The sequence below is a fragment of the Colossoma macropomum genome, unplaced genomic scaffold (assembly GCF_904425465.1).
Source record: "Colossoma macropomum unplaced genomic scaffold, Colossoma_macropomum, whole genome shotgun sequence".
Classification (NCBI taxonomy): domain Eukaryota; kingdom Metazoa; phylum Chordata; class Actinopteri; order Characiformes; family Serrasalmidae; genus Colossoma; species Colossoma macropomum.
This window is the reverse complement of record NW_023494802.1, coordinates 33,006,638-33,026,637: the sequence shown is the minus strand read 5'-3', so window position 1 is coordinate 33,026,637 and position 20,000 is coordinate 33,006,638. Positions and strand designations below refer to the sequence as shown.

Genomic DNA, 20,000 nt, shown 5'->3' with positions numbered 1-20,000 from the left:
CTCTGACCTGATATTGCTATTGGACAGATTTGACCTCCTCAACATGTGGCTATGTGCAAAAATTTGGGCAACCCTGGTCAAATTATGTTAGTTTTCTGAGTGAAAATAAGTTACACATCCTCTACAGAAAACACACTTCAGCACATTTTCATACACAATTACTTCTTATTTGCTGAATTTAACATATTGAGTAAATACAATGTGCAAGTAAATAGAAATTGTGCACTAAAATTTGAGTTTAATTTAAGTTTGTTCCCTTTAGGGGATTGATTACTCATTTTCATATAGAGAATCAACAACAAAAAAAAAAAGATGTTTTAAACTTTTGCACACAACTGTTTTAATGGATGTTGGTAAATCTGATAAAATTCCTCTACTTTGCTCCCAAACCATGTACATATTCATACTCTGGAGATCATACTGTATTTTCTGTATTTATTTTATTATAGTGACAATTTTTTTATTCAACAAGTTATGTTTTTTCTTTTTTTTTAAGCATTATATTATATTTTAAACCAACATTCTACTGAGGTGCTTTGTTTTCTGCCGGTTAGCATTCGATAGCGTTACATTTTGTTTGGAATTAAGCAGATTCATTGTTTATTTAATTTTGTGTAAGAAATATAATTATGGTGCTGTATCTTAAGAAAAAACCTCAATTATGCTCAATCGCATTCAAAACTTTTCCAGTGTATTTTATAAAGAACTGTGAAATGGATGTATAAATAATTCTATCAAGTGACCTGAACTAACTTGATTAAAACAACACTGTACTGGATTTATATTTAAGGTGTGAATCGTATATATATTTTTTACTGTTAACTAGACTTGGATCAGTCACAAGCTGTATTAAAATGTATCGGTATTGTGTCCTGCTTTCACATGCATTTTTGACACTAACCTGCATGTTTTGCAAACTGACAATGCTGTTTTTCCATTTCCAGTTTATTCTGTCATTGTGTTTGTTGTGGATTATGTTTTACATGTAAATTGACTTTCAGTCAACAGGAGAGTGAGTCCCCTTCTTCACTGAGGCAAAGTGGAGCTAACAGCTTGTGTTTTGTTGAAAAAAGAAGAGCATCATGGGTTTCAAAGGAAAAGAGGGGGAAAAAATCAAAACACTATTTCCATCTTCCCCAAAATGTATTCGATCTGCAAAAACGTGTGTTGTCTGAAATTTACTTAATTACTTTTACACTAGACCTGCAAGGCTAATGTAGCTAGTAAGTAATGGCTGACTCTGCAGAACACACAGTTATCTGTAGGGCTACGTCACACAGCTAAAAACATTAGCAGCCATGTTGAAACCTGAAGGTTTGTACTTTCTTTTGATGGCAGTATGTCGTACAGTGTCAGAAGGCACATAAACAAGTCTATTTAAGATTTTTTTCACCACTTAACATCATTTTAGCCAAGTGTTTGATGATTAGGCAGACAATGCTAAATGGTGTGGTGTTAGCTTCCGTTTCTTGTTAGCTCCATTAGCCTCATAGCTGCAGTGCAAAACTCAAAAAAGCAAACTAAAGAGACTAAACATGTCAAGGCTGATCAACTACATTTGGGATAAGGAAAAAAAACTGTAAACCTGATTTTTTTTTTTGCTAAACTACCATTTTAAGCATAGAGTTTATATGATGCATATCTTCGAGGTGCTGTCTCCAGTATCCCGGCCTGAACGCTAGCAAGTTAAACCGTTGTAATTTCTAACAGAATTTGACTTTTCCTGGCATATATTATTATAATATATGAGCACAAACTAATTACTGTCTACTGACATTTTTAGGTTTTCAAGTTTTCTTTTTGCAAACTTCCAAATCCATTTAATGTTCCTGCTAGAAAAAACAGCGTAGACCAGCATATGTTGTGTTTTAAATGCTGATATGCTGCAAGAGTGGAGGCTCTCGTGCTGATCACCAGAAAACCCAGCAGATGTTGTGTTTAGGATGCTGGTATGACCATGCTGGGTGACCAGCTAAACCAGCAGACACCAGCATGGGACTTATGCTAGTCTAAGCTGTTTTTTTTCAGCCGGATGAACAGAGATCGATCTCTTGGTAAGCAGGACAATAAAGGTTGAATGTGGGCATTGGAAGGCTCTTTCTTGCTAGCTGGGGATACTGAATGCTCTGGAGACTCACCTGCTGGTGTTTGCCTGTCCCTCGTTCACAGAGGCGTCTAAGGCTGAGATGTTTTTCACAGCCTATGAAATGTTTGAAGGACATAGAAAGCGTAAGTCAGCAAGGCTCTCTCTCTCTCTCTCTCTCTCTCTCTCTCTCTCTCTCTCTCTCTCTCTCTCTCTCTCTCGCTCTCTCTCTCTCTCTCTCGCTCTCGCTCTCTCTCTCTCTCACGCATGCACCCTTCAGCATGGATATATACCAGCTCAAGTAATGCCCATGCAAGGTCAACACAACATAAACAAAATATCAGTCCTACATGACTTGTTCAAAACTAAGCTGTATAATTAATTGTATCATTCCCGAAACTCCACAGACTACCACAGTGAACTGATATCAGGAGTTGTTTCCTTGCATAAATGGTCATTACTTGACCTCAGCATTTGGCCCATATTGGTCCATTGGTGCATGAAGCCTGCATGCTTCCATGCATGAGAGACTCCTCTCTGTTGTTGAGGTAGAGTGATGCACCCACTCACTTACTTTACCATTAGGTGAAGCCCCTAATGAGTTTCATTTATTGATTCTTCTGCCTTTTGTTGCCAGACAGTGTTTTAAAGGATAGTTTGAAAGTTTGGATGTCATTTCTCCTCAGTGATGGAGATAAAATGTAGTTTATCTTCCAGCTATTATGTCCTTATGTCACAATACTTGCGCATAATCCCTAATTGTATTTTGTCATCATCACCTGCAGTGAAGTGCAAAGGAAATGATGCTAACTTCCATTATATTATTTACTGCTACCACACACATCTAGATTATGTGCAGTTACTGTGCAGCCGTCAGGCCCAGTAACAGCAGTAACTTTAGTGCTTTTTAGCTTTATAAGAAAGAATGGAGAGGAGTCCCTCATGCACTTTTCACATGCTCTGCTTCAAACATGCTGGACTGTAAGTTATGTATACGTCACTAGTGACCATTGTGCTTCAAACATCATGCTGTGTCATTGAAGGGTCATCATCATTTTATCAAAGACTTCTGCGCACATGGCTAGCTTGGCTGAATCACTCAAGATGTTGTGAAAAACTGTTTAAAACCATGTCTTCCCTCAGAATCACCCACCTCTGGAGCTCACTGTAGAGATTATTAGTACGAACAGTATTATGTAAAGGTCAGAGACCACCCTTCATATATTTTATTTACAGTCATAGTGGTCATTAAGTAAGAAGTTATTTGTTTGTCAAAAGATATTTCTGAGAATAATCCACTTGCATAAGGCTGGCTTTACACTGTGAAACTTTGATGCAACTTTAGTTGCTTGAAACCTACATGAAGCAAGTTGCATTGCTTGAATTGCATAATGTAACTCATTTAAAACTCAGGCAAAACAGTAACAAGCATGTCAACTTCAAAGTTTCATTAATCGGCCAATCAGAACACTCATAATGCATCATGTGATCACATCAAATGACATCATTTTAAACGATTGATTTCGGACAAGAAAATAAAGCATGCGTTTCTCAAAGCTATTGTTTCTTTAACCAGCTCAGAAGGTTCTGTAAGGGTTGTTTAGTAAAGGAAATAGTTGTATTTAGAGCCATTAGTTCTATATAGAACCATTTTATGCTTAAATGGTTCTTTGCATGGTGAAATCGTCCTTCCCATTGATGGAGAATGTGTTGTTTATGGTTCTATGTAGCACCAGAGAGCGTTCTTCTGTTGGTACAAGGTCAAGAACCATTTTCAAAAAGGGTCTTTATAGATATAGAACCATGTTCAACACATTCCTTATCCATCTAAAGAGCCATTTCACTGTGCAAAGAATTATTTAAGCATGAAATGGTTCTATATAGAAGTCATGATTCTCAATAGAACCATTTCAAGAACAAGAACCCTTGAAGGACTTTTGTGTAAATGATTTTTAACATTAGGGTAAGGTTTTATAGACTGATGAGCCTGTATTTATAATTATGGTTCATTGGATTGTGAGAAGCAGAAAGTACAACCAACTTCTAAGACTGAACTTTGGAGATGTGGAAAGACATCCCTCCAGATTTCTTTGAAAATCTGAAAGCAAGTCTCCCAAAAAGAACTGCAGTTGTAAAGAAGGATAGACACATATTCTGAAAGGGTTGACATTTAGTTGTTGAGGCTTCTTGTATTTAATGGCTGTTTTGGCTGAATATGCAATAAATGAAGGTGGTCTCAGATTTTGCGTAGTGCTACAGCCATTTCACCCATGTTGGTCATAGAGAGTCAGAGAATATGAAGGGGCCTTGCACACATTTGCACATTCATAAGCATTAGAAACTGGTGAGAGTTTTTCTGTTCCAAAGTCTGGACGTGGTTCAGCATCATGGAAAAAGCACTGCAGTGTCTGCTAGCATTTCCTAAATGACCCCCGGTGTAGTCGCAAAGCCTCCAGACTGGAGCTTAACGTGGAGCTTAAACAGGCCTACACTCTTCCCTGCCATGTGAAAGGGACTGTTCATTTGCTCCGCTGCCCCACAATCCCAGCAGATGGAGTCTGGGGCTCAGCGCCCAGTCGAGCTGGCACTGTCGAACCCGGGCTGTCACTTCTCATCTGGGTCATCTTCACTCAGGCCGCCGGCTGCCAAGAGACACGGGCAGCAGTCTGGACCCTCTCTATGACCTTCTGGGTTTACACTACTGAACTATTAAAGAAGCTTCATGAGTAGTCTAGTGGACGTGCATATTAGCTAAGATTTTCCCGCGTTACAGGTTTTTGGTCACTTTTTCCTTCTTCCGCAGTAAGAGCCCATAATCAGTAGCAGTTTATTCCACCTTAGATAGGTTACCAGTTTACTAAGTCTACCCACCTTGTCCTACACTCATCAGCCATCTTATGAGAAATATCTACCATATAGTTGAACTTTGTATACCCTTAAAAATAAAGGTTCCTAACTGGTTCTTGGCTTGAATACACAATTCTAGGAAAAACCTTTAATTGGTATTAAACAGGTCTTGCTGATCCACCACCCTGCAGAGTTAAGTTTCAACGTTTAGGTGCTCCAAATGGCCTAATTTTGCATTGGCGCCTTCATCTGAAGGTTGTACATACAAGATGGTTAACTAGTAAATATAACTTCACTCCGTTCGGATGCCTGTGGGAAAATACACCCACCGCATGGAAAAAGAAAGCAAGGAGGTGTGACGAATACAGATCCTGCTTCTTTGCTGTATTAAAAGGCACATAAATCACGTACAGTCATGCGTCAGGTATGTTTTTGCTGAACCACCCAGAATCGCTGCCTCTCACTAAGTCACTGACTGACTGACTGACACCAATTGTTGAGTTGCCAGTGCGCAAGCGTTACCCGAGACAGTGTTCTTCACCAACTTACATGAAGTGACATTGTTGCCCACGTATTCATACCCAAATTTGTAGAGCCGACCAATAAATAATGAAAGAAAGCAGAAAACACATTATTTGATACGTCATGGATCTTTCAAAAGCTCAAGCAAAATCTCTGTGATAACGGGTTCAGTTCCACTGTGGTGAGTACTGAGTGTTTATTCTTAGGCTGTGTCTAACTTCAGTTGAAAATTCTCACTTTGCAGTAAAAGCAGTGTAATTTAACAAGCTTTCACTCTTCCAGGTGAAGGTAAAGTCACCAAGCACTAGTACATGAACACGAAGTGCACCAGAATGTACACTATTTTTAGAATAGTCACTTTTTAAAGAATTTACCAATGTAAGTTTAGCTGGCCTTAATGCTGTCCCTGCTAGCTTAAATGCTAGCAAATAAAGAATGTGCGTTTTTTTCCTTCATATTTTAACAATCTCAAGGGAACATGGTGAATTTCCTCAACTAGAGAGCTGTTCTAGAGTCTGCTAAACCAAAGTGGCTGGTAAAAAAATCTAGGTGGGAATTCACCAGACACTGCAGGTGGAATAAAATGTTAAATTGCAGCTTGCACATAATTCAGAGGGTTTCTTATGTCCTGTACGGTAGACATTTGCATGAATCAAACGCCACTCAGCTAATGGCCGTCCCGCAAAACTAGTCAGACAGACAATTTGCAGAATTTGCAAGTCGGAAAATTGAATCAGGTGTTTAGATCACGGTTGCGGCCATCTCTCCAGAGTGGTAGATCACCAAGACTCGGGCCGCCCTGATTTACATCATATGGATGTTCTTTAAACTTCTTCTCACTTTTCATCTCGTTTGCAAAAATGGTTCTTTAGGAGCCCAAATTGGTTCTTCTCTGGGATCACCCAAAGAACCCTTTTGGAACCTTTATTTTTAAGGGTTTAAGTACCAAACTGACCATAGCCTGTTGATACAAGCCCACTTCTACCTCATCAAGGGGGCTTTTGTAAGCCCCCTTTACCTTATCTATCAGAAGTGACCACCATAGGACCACCAATGACCAGATAATACTTTGGTGGTGGTTCATTCACAGCACAACAGTGACATGTCAACAGCACTGCTGGGGTTCTTCCATGCCTTGATGCCACTGCTGGGTTCAACGGCCCACCACCCAATCAGAGGTCTTGTGGCCAGAAATTGACCACTGATAAAGGGCTAATACAAATTGTGCACTGAAATAGATTAGCTAAAGTCTCTAACTGTACACCCACACAGTTGACCAACAAGGCAGATGTATCTTATAGTGACATTTCCGTGTAGATTATCAATCATTCTTCACTATTGAATAGAAGAAACTATCACATCATACTTAGCTTTAGTAACAGTTTGCCCCTCTTTGCCCCCATTTTGGTCAGTTCTCTATTCATGCTCTTTGAGTTAGAGCCCATCATCAGTAGTTTATTATCCCTGCCTTTCAAAAGTTGTACGTTTTCATTCATTAAACACTACTGAAGTTTTAAACAAGCAAACTTTACAGTTTGTTTTCTAAAGGTCTTTATTAGCAAGGATTTGCCCTAGTTAGAAGATTTTGGTCATTTTACTCTTCATGCAATTTAAGTTAGAGCCTATAATCAGAAGTTTATTATTCCTACCCTAGATAAGTCAATTATTATTGTTAAAGGGGAATTTTCTAAATTTCTGCAAAATGAAATGGTTAAGATCTAAACTAAGTCATTCAGAGTGGTTTGATGTGAAATGCTCCATTCTAGAGAAACTTACCAAGTCAGAATTGTTCACCATTGTTCACCATTAACCTCTGAAAAATTTAATGCCTCTAAAAGATACATCAGATAAAATTATTATATGAAATGATTATGAATGCATTGCCTGATGCCTGAGACACTGTTTTCCTGATAGTGTTGAGAACATTTTAGCCTAAAGTGTGTTTTTTTAAATAGCTTCATTGCAGAGAGATACATACAAGGTGTTGTATGGCCCTAAGGAAGGCTTATTTTTTTGGCTTAACCGTTTATTTTTATTACCATAACATAGATTCACTGATCATTTTGCATAGTAAATAAAATGCCTATAATTGTATACATTGTGACCCCGGGTTTCTATTGCCACCACTGTAAAGAAAGAGTTAAATATATCATGTATATTTTCATATTAAAACTCTCTGAATCACGTTGTTTAGAGCTCAGCGATTGAATTGTGCAGAAATTATGGAAAAATGGTGTGGAATTCCCCTTTAATTTCCCATGGTCACTTTATTTAGATCATAAAGACTGACTGCAGGTAAGTAACCATACTGTAAATCAAACAAAATCAAACATGAACCTGAAAATGAATACTACCACAAATCAAAGAGAACTGTCTGATAGGCTTACAGCACATGGACCTGAAAATGAATACAGCCACTAATCGTAGGCTATCAAAGAGAACTAGGAATGAGGGTTGGTGAATGAAAGCCACAGCTGAATCCGATCTCATGCGTACGTGGGTGCTTTTAGGAATGCTTCTCCAGTTTGGATAGTCTGCTGTCCTGCGTGTGATTAACTGCCCTGTGCCTCGTTGTAGCTGCTGAGGGGTCCCAGCCTGTGGCCACTGTCCAGCCACCCGTTCTCACCATCCAGCAGGGCCAGCGTGCAGAGTTCCGCTGCACAGCCACCGGCAACCCCACTCCAGCAGTTGAATGGACAGGTAAGGGGGTCAGGGAGCTTTCATGAAGATCTATGAGAAAGCGATTGATAGAATTTCTCCTCTCCTGATTGGTTCATGACTAACATATTTATAACTCTCAGGAGGCCCAGGCAACCGCATCAGCAGCAGTGCCATCATCCGGGGGGGCGTTCTCACTTTCCCCTCTGTGGAGCGCTCGGACGAGGGCGACTACATCTGCCGGGCCCTCAACACCCACGGAGAGCACACGGCTCGGGCCATCCTCTACGTGCACAGTACGTCCGCTAACCACTCACATCTGTTGGCCGTTTTCTTGGTTCTGATCCCGCACAGCTGCAGGAGCTCCCAGTAGAACTGGCCATTCTTATGCAGACACTGATTACTGAAACATGTCCTGTTCATTCATAATCATGACTGAATCATCAGCGTCCAGATACCTTTTGTGGTGTAGACACAGTCGTGTGCAAAAGTTACATGTTTTGTTGATCCTCAATGTGAAAAGAAGTTAGTCTGGCATTTTTTCTGAAAATTTTAGTGCAGGATTTCTACTTATTTGACAAGTTTAACATACTGGAAAAAGCCTTGAGTCTTAAAATCAGAGGAAGAAAGTTTAAAATTATGGTTGTTCTCTGGGGTGTTGGCTGAGCATGTAAAGATCCAGAGCTCAGCCCAGTTCATTGTAGAATAGTTTTGGGACATCATCCCCCAGAATGTTTTAATAAGCCTGTAAAATGTGCAGTTGCTACTTTTCTTATACAATATAAGGATTTGCACATAAACAAGCTGTGCCACGATTCAGCAAATCTTTTACATCTTTTCTAAAAAATCCTAAAAATATACAAACAAAATAAGACTATAACGTAGATGTTTCTACAGTAATGCCATTATTAAAGTCACAGGCACAATTCCTCTCTCTCCACATCAGTCTCTTCTACACATCTAATGTGCTGCTAACAGAGCAACATATTATTTACAGTTTTATGTATTTTAGAAGCTAAATAGTCATTTAGCAAAACACTTCTTGCATAAAACCAACTTCTTGCAGATTTCACCAAAAGAAACAACTGGGTAGTTTTGTGTCCTGATAAACAATGTTAGAGGTCTGTACTATATTATAGGCTCAAACACTGTTTGAAGCTATAGTCCCAGGAGCCCGGGCCAGGCAACAGCCCTGACTGTACTGTATGTGTAACTCTGTTTGATTATACTGTATTATACAGATTGTTACTTCATTTTTGCTGTCAATTGTTGCACTAGGTGCCAGTCTGCCCCATGTGCAAGTGAGCCCGCAGCATGTGGAGATTCACGAGGGCGAGACCCTGAGGCTGTACTGCAGAGCAGGGGGCACGCCCAGCCCGGGACTGACCTGGAAGAAGAGGGGTGGCACGCTCCCCCCGCAGGTGAGAGATATCTCCTTTCGTTCTCCTCCTTTTTGACCTCTCCCACATCTGCATCACCTCTGTTTTGAGGATTGTGCTGAGTTGACGTTGTTCTGGATTGACTGTTTCACCTCTTCCCTTCTTTGTCTGTGTTTTTTGTTTTTGTTTTTGTTCCATCTTGTCTCTTTGACGTTTGTTCAGGCCATACCTTCTCACGGTTTCCATCAGTTTAAGTCCAACAGTCTCGATGTGTTACAGAGACGTATTGAAGAGCTGCAGGTCTGTCCATCTGTCTGATGTCTGTCTCTCACCCCACCCCACCCCAGTCATCTCACCTGTCTCACTTCGCTCACCTGAGTCACTGTCCACTAAGTGCATGTTCTAAAAAAATTGTCCAACAATGTCAATGATTGTAACACCCATAAATCGGTAGCTACAGGGAAACTGGCTGCAGCGTTTGATTATTCTAGGGTGATATGTGGAAATAGTAAAGTGTTCACTGTGATTGGTGGCCCACGTGTGGCGTTTGGTAGTGGTTCTCAATCCTGGTACCAGAGAACGTCTGCTCTGCACCTTTTAGTGTTCTTCCTGCTCACAGTCTTTAACTCCTGGTGCGGTCCGAGTGCTTGTCACCTCATAAAAGTCAGAAAATTGTCACATCACTAAATAGAAGCTGCCGGTTGTTTGTATTCAGATTATATGTATATCTACTGGGATACCATGTTCACATTATGAGAGAATGTACTGGCTGTTGATACATCACAATTCATAAATTCAGGTTGTAACTGTCTTGGGGGTGCACTCTGAAATTCAGTCCATCAGGAAGGGGATTTCTGTATAATTAAAACCTTTAGATGTGAACATAATCATTCAGAATGGTTTGATGTGAAATGCTCTGTTCTAGACAAACTCATCGAGTCAGTGGTGGTAACGCCCAAAAAGCCATGTCGTCATTCTGTAATCAGCGACATTCCCAAATCAAGAACTCTGGGTCTAATCTGCTTTTCTCTTTGAGAAAAATGTATCAGTGCTATTGCACCTTGTCGTACACTAAAATGTTCAAAAGTCGATACGTTTTGCCATGCAGAGATTTTTCCCCCCGAATGGCACTGGATCCTCTGAATGACAAGGTTGTTAAGGAGCAAAAATAGGACTATTGCCTTATGCAGGCTAAAATTGGCACACACTGAATTGGCATCATAACACTGACAACCTCACCAAAATTCCCCACACAATCCAGCCAGATTTGCCAAATATGGTAGTTAAGTTGCTTTTGCAATAGTAGCCAACAGTCTGAGTATGTTGGTATATAACAGTGTGAGTTAGACTTTCAGGAGACATCAGTGCTCGGGTGTGTTTCAGCTTGTTTGTAGCATGTATGTAGCATTCTTCATTTTTCAACAGCTAAATGACCTCAGGTCATTTCAGGTCACCACAGCTGAGGCAGTTTTCCAAAACACCATCCATTTTTCCCATAGAGAAAGTCTGCTTAGGCCTGGAGTACCTGATATGTTCCTAAGATGGAAAGGTATTACATGAAATGGTTATAAATGCATTGCTTGATCTTTAAGACATTGTCTCACAATGCAAGTGAAACCAGTACCTGAAGAAAGCTTATTGTTTTGGATTAGCCACTTTAGCCATTAATAGCATTACATATAAAATCTCAGAAGACGTGTAGGTTCACTGGTGTTTTTGGAGATTAAACAAAATGGCTTTATTTGCTTTGTAGTCATCACAACCTCTGGTTCCTGTTACCACCATTGTAAATAAATCATGATACTTTTCTCTGCAATGATCCATTTCACACCAAACCTTTCTGAATGACTTTGTTTACATCTCAACCATTGAATTATGTAGAAATTTTGAAAAATCTGTGGAATTCCCCTTTAATTAGCTCAGTTGGAGCGGGTATGTTAGAGTGGGCAAAAGCACCAGGACGGGGAACTACTTATATCTGGTACCATATCTGATTTCGGTATAAGAGAGGCTGGTCCTCTCTGTCCTGCTGGACAGCTGGGGGCCTTTGTGGGCCGTTTCATTTTTGCCCCAGGGCGAAGTGGCATTGGCTCAGTTTTCGCAGCTTTTCTTTCTCAGGTCTGCTGTGCGGCCACGCAGAAACTGTGTGTGCTCTGGCCAGTGTGCCGCTTTGAAAGCTCACAAGCGTGTTTCAGACAGAGCCGCTCACAGCCCTCACGCTTCAGCACTTCACAGCTAAGCAGCTTCGGCCCAGGATGCCAAACAGGTCGGACAGAGACCACCCCCTCCTCTTGGCTTCGCATTTATGCATATATTAGTATGTCCCAGGCTGCTGATAGCATGGATGGTGATAATGGTGGTGGAGGTGATGTTGATGTCATTATATTCAAAACTGAAAATTTAATAATGATGACATGCTATATTTATATGGTGCTCTTCAGTTACCGGATTTGATCACAGTGGCTGAGTATAAAAAACATAATCACAACATAAACAAATTAAATAAGAGAAAAGACAATGAAACTTTAGTAAGAGATGAGACATTTGATGAGTAATATTGTAGAGCAGGAGGACGGATGTGGTGGTCAGGGTACATGAAGGGCCTGAGAGGAAAGCTAAGCTTTAAAGGAGAATTTGAAATCATTTTTTAAAACCTGTACTTAACTAAATCATTATTTGAATTAAATTGTAAACAGAGTAATTCAGGTTGGTTTGAAGTGAAATGCTCTGTTCTAGAGAAACTTACAAAGTTAGAAGTGTTCACAGTTGTGGTGGTAGTAGCCAGACATCTGAAGAGTTTAATGCTCCCTCACTGAAAGTTATTACAGGAAATGGTTACTAACAGAGGTGGGTAGTAACTAGTTACATTTATTTAAGCACATGTACTTAAACAAAATATTGATGGATTTGTACAAATCATAATACTTTATAATACTTTATACGCAGATATATTAGTAAGTAAGAGGAATCTTCTTTTTACTTAGTTACATTGTACACACACACACGCACACACACACACACACACACACACACACACACACAAACATTTTCTAAACCGCTTATCCTTCTGGGTCATGGGGGAGCCGGAGCCTATCCCAGCGTTCACTGGGCAGAGGGCAGGAAACACCCTGGACAGACCGCCAGTCCATCGTCACACACACTCACACCTAGGGGCAATTTAGCATGTCCAGTTGGCCTGACTGCATGTCTTTGGACTGTGGGAGGAAACCGGAGCACCCAGAAGAAACCCACACAGACACGGGGAAGGTCCCTGGTTACCCGACCAGGGAACCGAACCCAGGCCCTTCTTGCTGTCCACTGCGCCACCGTAACGATTGGTCATACTTTTGACTTTGGAGCCTTATCATTTTATTTTAGACCAAATGAATTCCAAAAACGAGAAAAATAGAGCCTAAAAAACTTCCATTGCGTTGCTGATAGATGCTGGATGGATTTACTAAGTTCCCCTGCATTCATATAAGTTTTTGATCCAGTACCTACCCAAGTATTATGCACTCTGCCCACCTCTGTTTTCATCATAACCTTAGGTTCCTATCACCACCACTGTTAAGAAATCTGTCACTTCAGTGCATCATTTTCCATCAAACCAATCTGAATGACTTTGTTCACTTGTCTATGACTGAATTATGTCATCATTTTGGTGGAATTCCTTTTTCAAGAGAGTTTGAAAAGTAGATTCAGGGATTGTTTGTTTTTTGTGAAGTACATTTAAATGTGCCAAATGAATATGTAGTGTAGGGAAAATAACAGTTCCTCTAACCATGTTCAGTCCACATCATCATATAACATCTCACTTTGTGAAACGTCTGATCAGCCACACTGATGCTTTTAATAACTGCAATCAGTGATTATTATTTAACAGACAACTGTCATATCTAGAGTTTAACCTTCATGTCTTATACTGTACATGAGACATATAAGCACAAGCAGCTTTACACGGATCAAAGCAAGCCTGTAAAACTTCATTATTAGCACATAAGCGCTTCCACAGCTGCTTCCACAGCTGCCACACTAATCAATGCATATGAGTAGATTATTTTGTCTGTTCTGTGAATTTATATATTCCTGTTTGGATTGTATCAGGTAAGAACTGATATAAGAAATGATGCAAGGAAGCTCTTGTTTGTTACGGCATTGATTGCAATATGCTGCGGACACATCACATTAATCCCCCTCCCCCCGTCCCCCTGTAGGCCCGTATGGAGCGCACTGACTTTGGTACTCTCATCGTCCCCAACATGAAGATGTCAGATGCTGGCACGTATCTCTGTGTGGGAACGAACGCTGTGGGCTCCTCTGAGGCTCGCATTGAGGTCACTGTGATTAAAGGTAATTTAGTAATCTGAGCTCTTTTAGCAGAATTAAAGGGCCCTATGGGATTATACTCTTACGTCAGCACTAACAGTGATTCACTTAAACATTTTATGGCTGTTCCGTGTTAAACTCAGATATTTGAAGCCTGTAAAATACATGAGTCCTGACATACAGCTGCTACCATTTTCCATTTCTAACATCTGACCGAAACGCATTGGTCAGGCTACGACTCATATTCACAGTCAGCGATGCATTCAGGAATTGGTCCCACCCATTGGCTGATTCCACGGTCAGTTCCTAAATATGTTAGAGGTTAATCTAATGCATTAAGCCCAGCTCTTGAAGTCTTAACCAATAGGAGAGCGAACTTGGCTGTGTCTACCCAGATACCACAGAGAGAAAAATTCTGATTGGATAATTTCCGGTTGGTCATTTAAACATTTTAACCTCTAAAATGTAGTTTTTTGTTTTCAACCAAAACTTGAATGAAATGAGTATTTTTACATACAGTATTTTTAAATACAACAGGCATGATGATTGTATTAAATTACAGACATGTATTTTTTTTTATTGTAAAGATATCATGAGGCCTTAAAAGGCTGTGAGGGTTCCCCACTAAATATTTTGTGTAGGAAAAAAACTTTGGAGAAAATACTTAAGTGTGGGCTGTAAAGTTTATTGAGCACATGTGGTGTTCATCAGCGTGTTCAGGTTTATATATACATATAAATAATAGGTGCCTGAGAAATTGAGGAAATTTTCTGTTGATCTGCTCGGTGAAATAGTAGTATTACAATAAATACAAATGAATACAATAAGTAGTGATTTTATGTACATCATTGTGTTTGTTCAACCATTTTCAAACCTCTCCTCATGGCAGCCCAGTGCTAACTGTAATTATCATCCGATATGTGGTTTATTTAATCCATTCGACTTCATTATTTTAAATCAAGTGTGCCGGTGATGGAATTTAGCAAATGAATGATTTGATGGCAGGGGGCTTTGAGGAGAAATCTGGAACTGAACTTTGTTCTTCAAACAGCTCACAAGATATAAACTTAAATCTTTTTAAAACAAGAAACTTTTGTTACTTTTTACTATATTTATGTTTATTTGCACACATAATTTACTCTAATGATATGTTGTGCTTTTAAACACAACCACATTTATACATAAATTAATTAATCCTTTAAACAATGTGCTTAGTGTATAAATGTGTGTGTTTATTTTACTACTGGCACTGATTCCAAAAATAAATATTTGAAACATTTAATAAGAAAAATTGCTTGTACAGCCAACCGTCGATCAGATACGTAGATATAAATAAGTTCAAACTGTGCACACTGAGTCTACAGAATGTATATGACACATGAGGTAAAACATTCGTACACTGTTACACATATGCTGGCAATTAACACAGGGTCACATGTAGAAGGAGCTCCAGAACAAAGTCGTAATCAGGTTTGAGCATGTGCAGTTAAACACAGAAGGAAAGTAATCTGTGGACAGGCTAGTCATATTCTTTATTAAACATTTGGGTTTCCTTTTTTGTACACATTTTGCACCACTAGACACCTTTAAGTTTGCCAATTGTGATTTGTGGCATTAGGAAGCTGGAAGTATGTGAATTGGGGTCTGTAGTCATTACAGAATTAGTACTGTGTGTTCCCAGCGCACTGTTTAAACAATCTGATGTCTCTTTAAAAAAAAAAAAAGATTTAGTCCCAGACATAATTCCTGTGTCAGCAAAAAAGATAAAATGTTTGTTTTTTCTGTGTCTAGGAGACACTGTGTCAAATGCTGTCACCATCCAGCCCTCCATTGCCACTGTGGTGGAGGGAGAGTCACTGGACTTAAACTGCGTTGTCCCAGGAAACCCTCCTCCTTCTGTCACATGGAGCAGAGCTAATGGCTATCTCTCCTCCAACCACAAGGTCTGTGTTCAAGTTCAGACATCCAGGCTACCGTCGGTTTTGCTTTGTGTGACTGTTAGTCTAGATATATACATGATATACACTAGAGCAGGCATGTCAAACTGGGGACCTTCCGGGACAAAGTGCTGTGGAGATTAGTGTTTACTCTTATCTACCAATTCAAAATTCAGTTCATGAAAGAGGGCCTTGTTGATTAGCTGATAAGCTGAATCAGGTGTGTTTAATGAGGCAGCGTGCTGAAGTCTGCAGTGTTTTGGCCCGCAAGGACTGGAGTCTGACACATGTGGACTAGAGATATAAATCTCTGCCATCAGAACCATTCAATTCAATTACAGTTCTTCTGAAAATAAGTTAACACTTCCTCTACTGTGAACAAACTGAATTTTATTTCTGCAATTGTAGTGCACTTTTTCTATTTTTTTTCTACTTATTTATTATTATTATTATTATTATTATTATTATTATTATTATTTTAAATATTGAAAAAAATAGGAAATACAAAATGTGCCATTGCTTTTGCACAGGACACATTTCTGTTGTATTTTATCCCCAATATGTTAAATGCACATTAAAATGTCAGAAATTATGTTCTCTATAGAGGATGTTTACTTATTTTCACCAAATTAACAAAAACATGTCATTTAACCAGGGGGGTGTAAATTTTTGCGTATCTGTTTGCACAGTGGGATATAGCCTGCACAGCAACAAATAATATCTTGGCAAGAGAAGTCATCTTACATTTCTTATAATTTTAAGAACATTATGAGATTATTTAACTTGTTTCTAGACATTTTTTACTTGTTTTAAGTCAGGTAATCCAGTAATCCAGTGTGTTACATACTCTTATAATAAGCTTACAACAATCTCAAAATGCGAAACATTCGTTATATTGTCTAGGTTTAAGATTTGACCTGGCTGAGTGTTTATTTTGGTGTATTTTTTAATCATTATCCATCCTCACATTCCAAAATCTGTGCAGTTAAATCACCACCTTCAAAATAGTCACGGATATGACTCTACATGTGTGTATGCGTGTAGGTTTTCGGAACCCAGCTGCGGATTCTGCGAGCGTCTCAGGGTGACTCTGGAGAATACATCTGCAGGGTGGAAGGCGGCCCACACGTCCGCCAGGCTTCCGTTTCCGTCTCTGTTACCTCTGAGTCTTCCCGTAAGCGCCTCACTCACTCAGAAGCTCCACATTCCCGTGTCTTTTAGTCTGGATGAAGAAAACCATGTGCACTATGATGCAGAGAGTAGAGGCCTCATTCAGAGGAAACCATTTCAGCCTTTCCAGTTTACACCCAGTTTACATCTCATCGTTACCTAACTGCATGTTTTCTGAGCTCTGTAGACTCTGTGCCAAGCAGTTCATCAACAAAATGCTTTACTGCCAGTACCAGTTTCAGATTTGGAGGAACATTGAGAACATTGTGTTGTTTTATGTACAGTACTTGTCAAAGGTTTGGACATATTGGATTGAATGTGTTTTTCATTGTAAACACACTTTATTTGTACCCTGCTACATAACATTGACACTATCTACACTATCTACAGTTTCATATATTTTAGAAGCTGAATAGTCATTCAGTAAAACTCTTCTTGCCTAAAACCAAACAAGAAACTATATTTTAAATATAAAAGATCACGTTAAAACAAGGCATTCCATCTGGGTAATTTTGTGTCCCGATAAACACTGTTAGAGACCTGCAGGGCGTCGGGGGCGACAAAATATCAGGTGAAAATATTTCACATACGACATTGGGCTTGGGTTGGGCTGGTTTTCAAATAAGTGATTTTTTTATGTACGCTGTGAAAACTCATTGGGAGTTTAAACTTAAAAAGGTAAGTATCCTGGCTGCCTTAATTTTTTCAAAAAATGGGTTAACCTCTTAAATGGCCAGGACCCAACAGTGGTCCCAAGGTTTTATTTACTTCTATAAACGTAGAATAGCTCAACCAGTTTACATTGAAGTCCCTGTAGTTACTGAATAATAAGGTTTAGTGTGTTATAAGCCTGGTATTTTAAGGGGTTAACAGAATGCAACACACATGAAAACTGTTCTGCTAACTTACTTCATGTTCAGGAAACTTTTAAAACAGCCAGTTTACTTATTTTTATAAGTTGATTAAGTAGAAAAAGTTGAGTGAAACCATGAATCATGAGAATAATGTGCAAATGAGCTGGGGTGAAACGTGAAATGTTAACGTTATAAGGTTCAGGGCTGGATAAAAACTGTTTAGGGCTATTCGGGGCTATATATATATATAATATTTGGAAGACCAGGTCAGACGACACCTCTGGTTAAGTCAGTGTTATGTAGCAGGGTTAAACTAAAGTGTTACTAATGCTTTAATCTAAAGGCTTTAATTCTTCTAAGACATAGAGATAGTGATGCCCAAGTGAATTTATATCCACAACAAAAGTAATGTAAATGTATTTTTTTGTAAATTACCCCCCAACAACTAAATTTTCAGCAGGCGTGGGCTCAGCATATTTTCATTACACCTTTTGAAAGAGCATCCCAGGTGACTTCTAACCTCAGAACATATTTTTAATTTATCAACCACTTTTTTTGTCAATGCATAGCTCCATATATATTATTTTATAGTTTTAACACAATCACTATAATTCTAAAATGCAGAAAATAAGGAAATGTCCAAACGTTTGGCTGGTTCTGTGTGCATTATGTTGAGCTAAAGTGTTAACTGTTGTGTTCTGGATCTGGAGAAGGTCTCCAGAGCCCCATTATTTCCATTGAGCCCCACAGTGCAGCGGTGAAGCTGGGAGAGTCGGCCAGCTTCAGGTGCAGAGTGCACAGCGGGGCCCAGCCTGTCCGCCTGGAGTGGAAACTCACCAACAACCAGCCTCTACCAGGTACACTGCTACTGCTCGGTGACTACTGTGCTGTTCTTGACTAACAAGAACTGATTGCTATTGTGTTTGGATGCTTTCCATGTGTTACAGCTGAAACAAATGCAAGTAATATTTTGGCAAAATACCTTGATGAGGATAAATGTAATAATAAGTAACTGAAAAAGGAAACATTAATTGCTGTTGGGGCATTTAGATATTTAGCAAGCTATTATAATGTGGTGAATATATGTTGAGTAGGCAAATGAGTACATAAGGCTGTTTTCACACTTAGTATGTTTGCTAATGTCCACACTAGAGTTTGGGTTTTTGTGATATTGTATCTTTTTCATTTGGTTTGGTTAGTTTCACACTGTGTTTGAAGTGCACCAAATTGCACACGAGTGTTGTTTCTGTCCTTTAATTGGTCAGAAATTTGGTGGAGATATAAGCACTGTAACTTTACTTGCGACTAGCCTATCATAGTAAAACAATTCACATCTATCCCACACTTATATACTTGATAAGATGTATTATCATGCCCTTTATTTTGTCTGAAAATAAAAACGAGTAATATCTACGAATATCGTAACAAGAGTAATAAAAATAAACCTTATTTCATCAACTTCTTTATGGTCGATTGGTTGAATCATCAGTTTGTCTATTATTAAACAGATGCAGCCCATATGACAAAATCAAATGCATTGTTATTGCTTGTCTGCACACCAAGAGTCGAAGGCAGATAATGCAGACAGTGCAGCTCTGGTGTTGTTCCAGTGTGAATTCCACTTTAGATATTGGATTAATAAACATGTTTTTTGTTGTTGTTGTAGATAACGTGAAAATTGGGCCGGACAGTTCAGTGATCACCATCGCCAATGCCCAGCCGAAGAACCAGGGCACATACCGCTGCGTGGCCAGCAACCTGTTTGGAATCACTCACAGCATTGTGTCTCTGATTGTGAGAGGTATGATAATATGTAAACTGTGCAGAAGCGCTGAACTTTATTTTCACTTTATTTTCACAACACAGTACCTGATACTTCATTTGTTCTACAGTAAAGATTACTTGTTTCAGTTGTATTCATTATGTTCCCTTCAGAATCTCCCAGAGCCACAGTGACCCCCAAAGGCCCACTGCGTGTGAAAGTGGGTGACCCCATTAACCTAGAGTGCCAGGCAGCGGGAGAGCCACGGCCATCAGTCACCTGGCACAGACTGGACAATGCCCGCAAGACCATGCTGAGCAGCCCTGTGCCCATGGAGTCCAACGCTGTCATGCAGGTCAGTGCTGAGCTGTCTGTCATCCTAATATACCATTCATCCTCATTTATTGAAGACTTTTTAACCTTTAGAACTGTAGAGTTTTGTCCTTTATGTTAAACATTAAT

The 20,000-nt window shown here is 39.4% G+C and overlaps 1 protein-coding gene across 1 annotated transcript in view; it reads left to right on the top strand.

Moving 5' to 3' along the window:
- Positions 1-20,000, top strand: part of hspg2 (heparan sulfate proteoglycan 2) — a 185,127-nt gene that overhangs the window by 126,632 nt on the left and 38,495 nt on the right. The window contains exons 49-59 of the mRNA XM_036591441.1: positions 2,170-2,229; positions 8,030-8,152; positions 8,254-8,406; positions 9,389-9,531; positions 9,712-9,789; positions 13,704-13,839; positions 15,607-15,758; positions 16,797-16,926; positions 18,487-18,633; positions 19,443-19,577; positions 19,712-19,893. Of these exons, the coding sequence (XP_036447334.1) occupies positions 2,170-2,229; positions 8,030-8,152; positions 8,254-8,406; positions 9,389-9,531; positions 9,712-9,789; positions 13,704-13,839; positions 15,607-15,758; positions 16,797-16,926; positions 18,487-18,633; positions 19,443-19,577; positions 19,712-19,893 (1,439 nt within the window). The remainder of the gene's footprint in view (positions 1-2,169; positions 2,230-8,029; positions 8,153-8,253; positions 8,407-9,388; positions 9,532-9,711; positions 9,790-13,703; positions 13,840-15,606; positions 15,759-16,796; positions 16,927-18,486; positions 18,634-19,442; positions 19,578-19,711; positions 19,894-20,000) is intronic.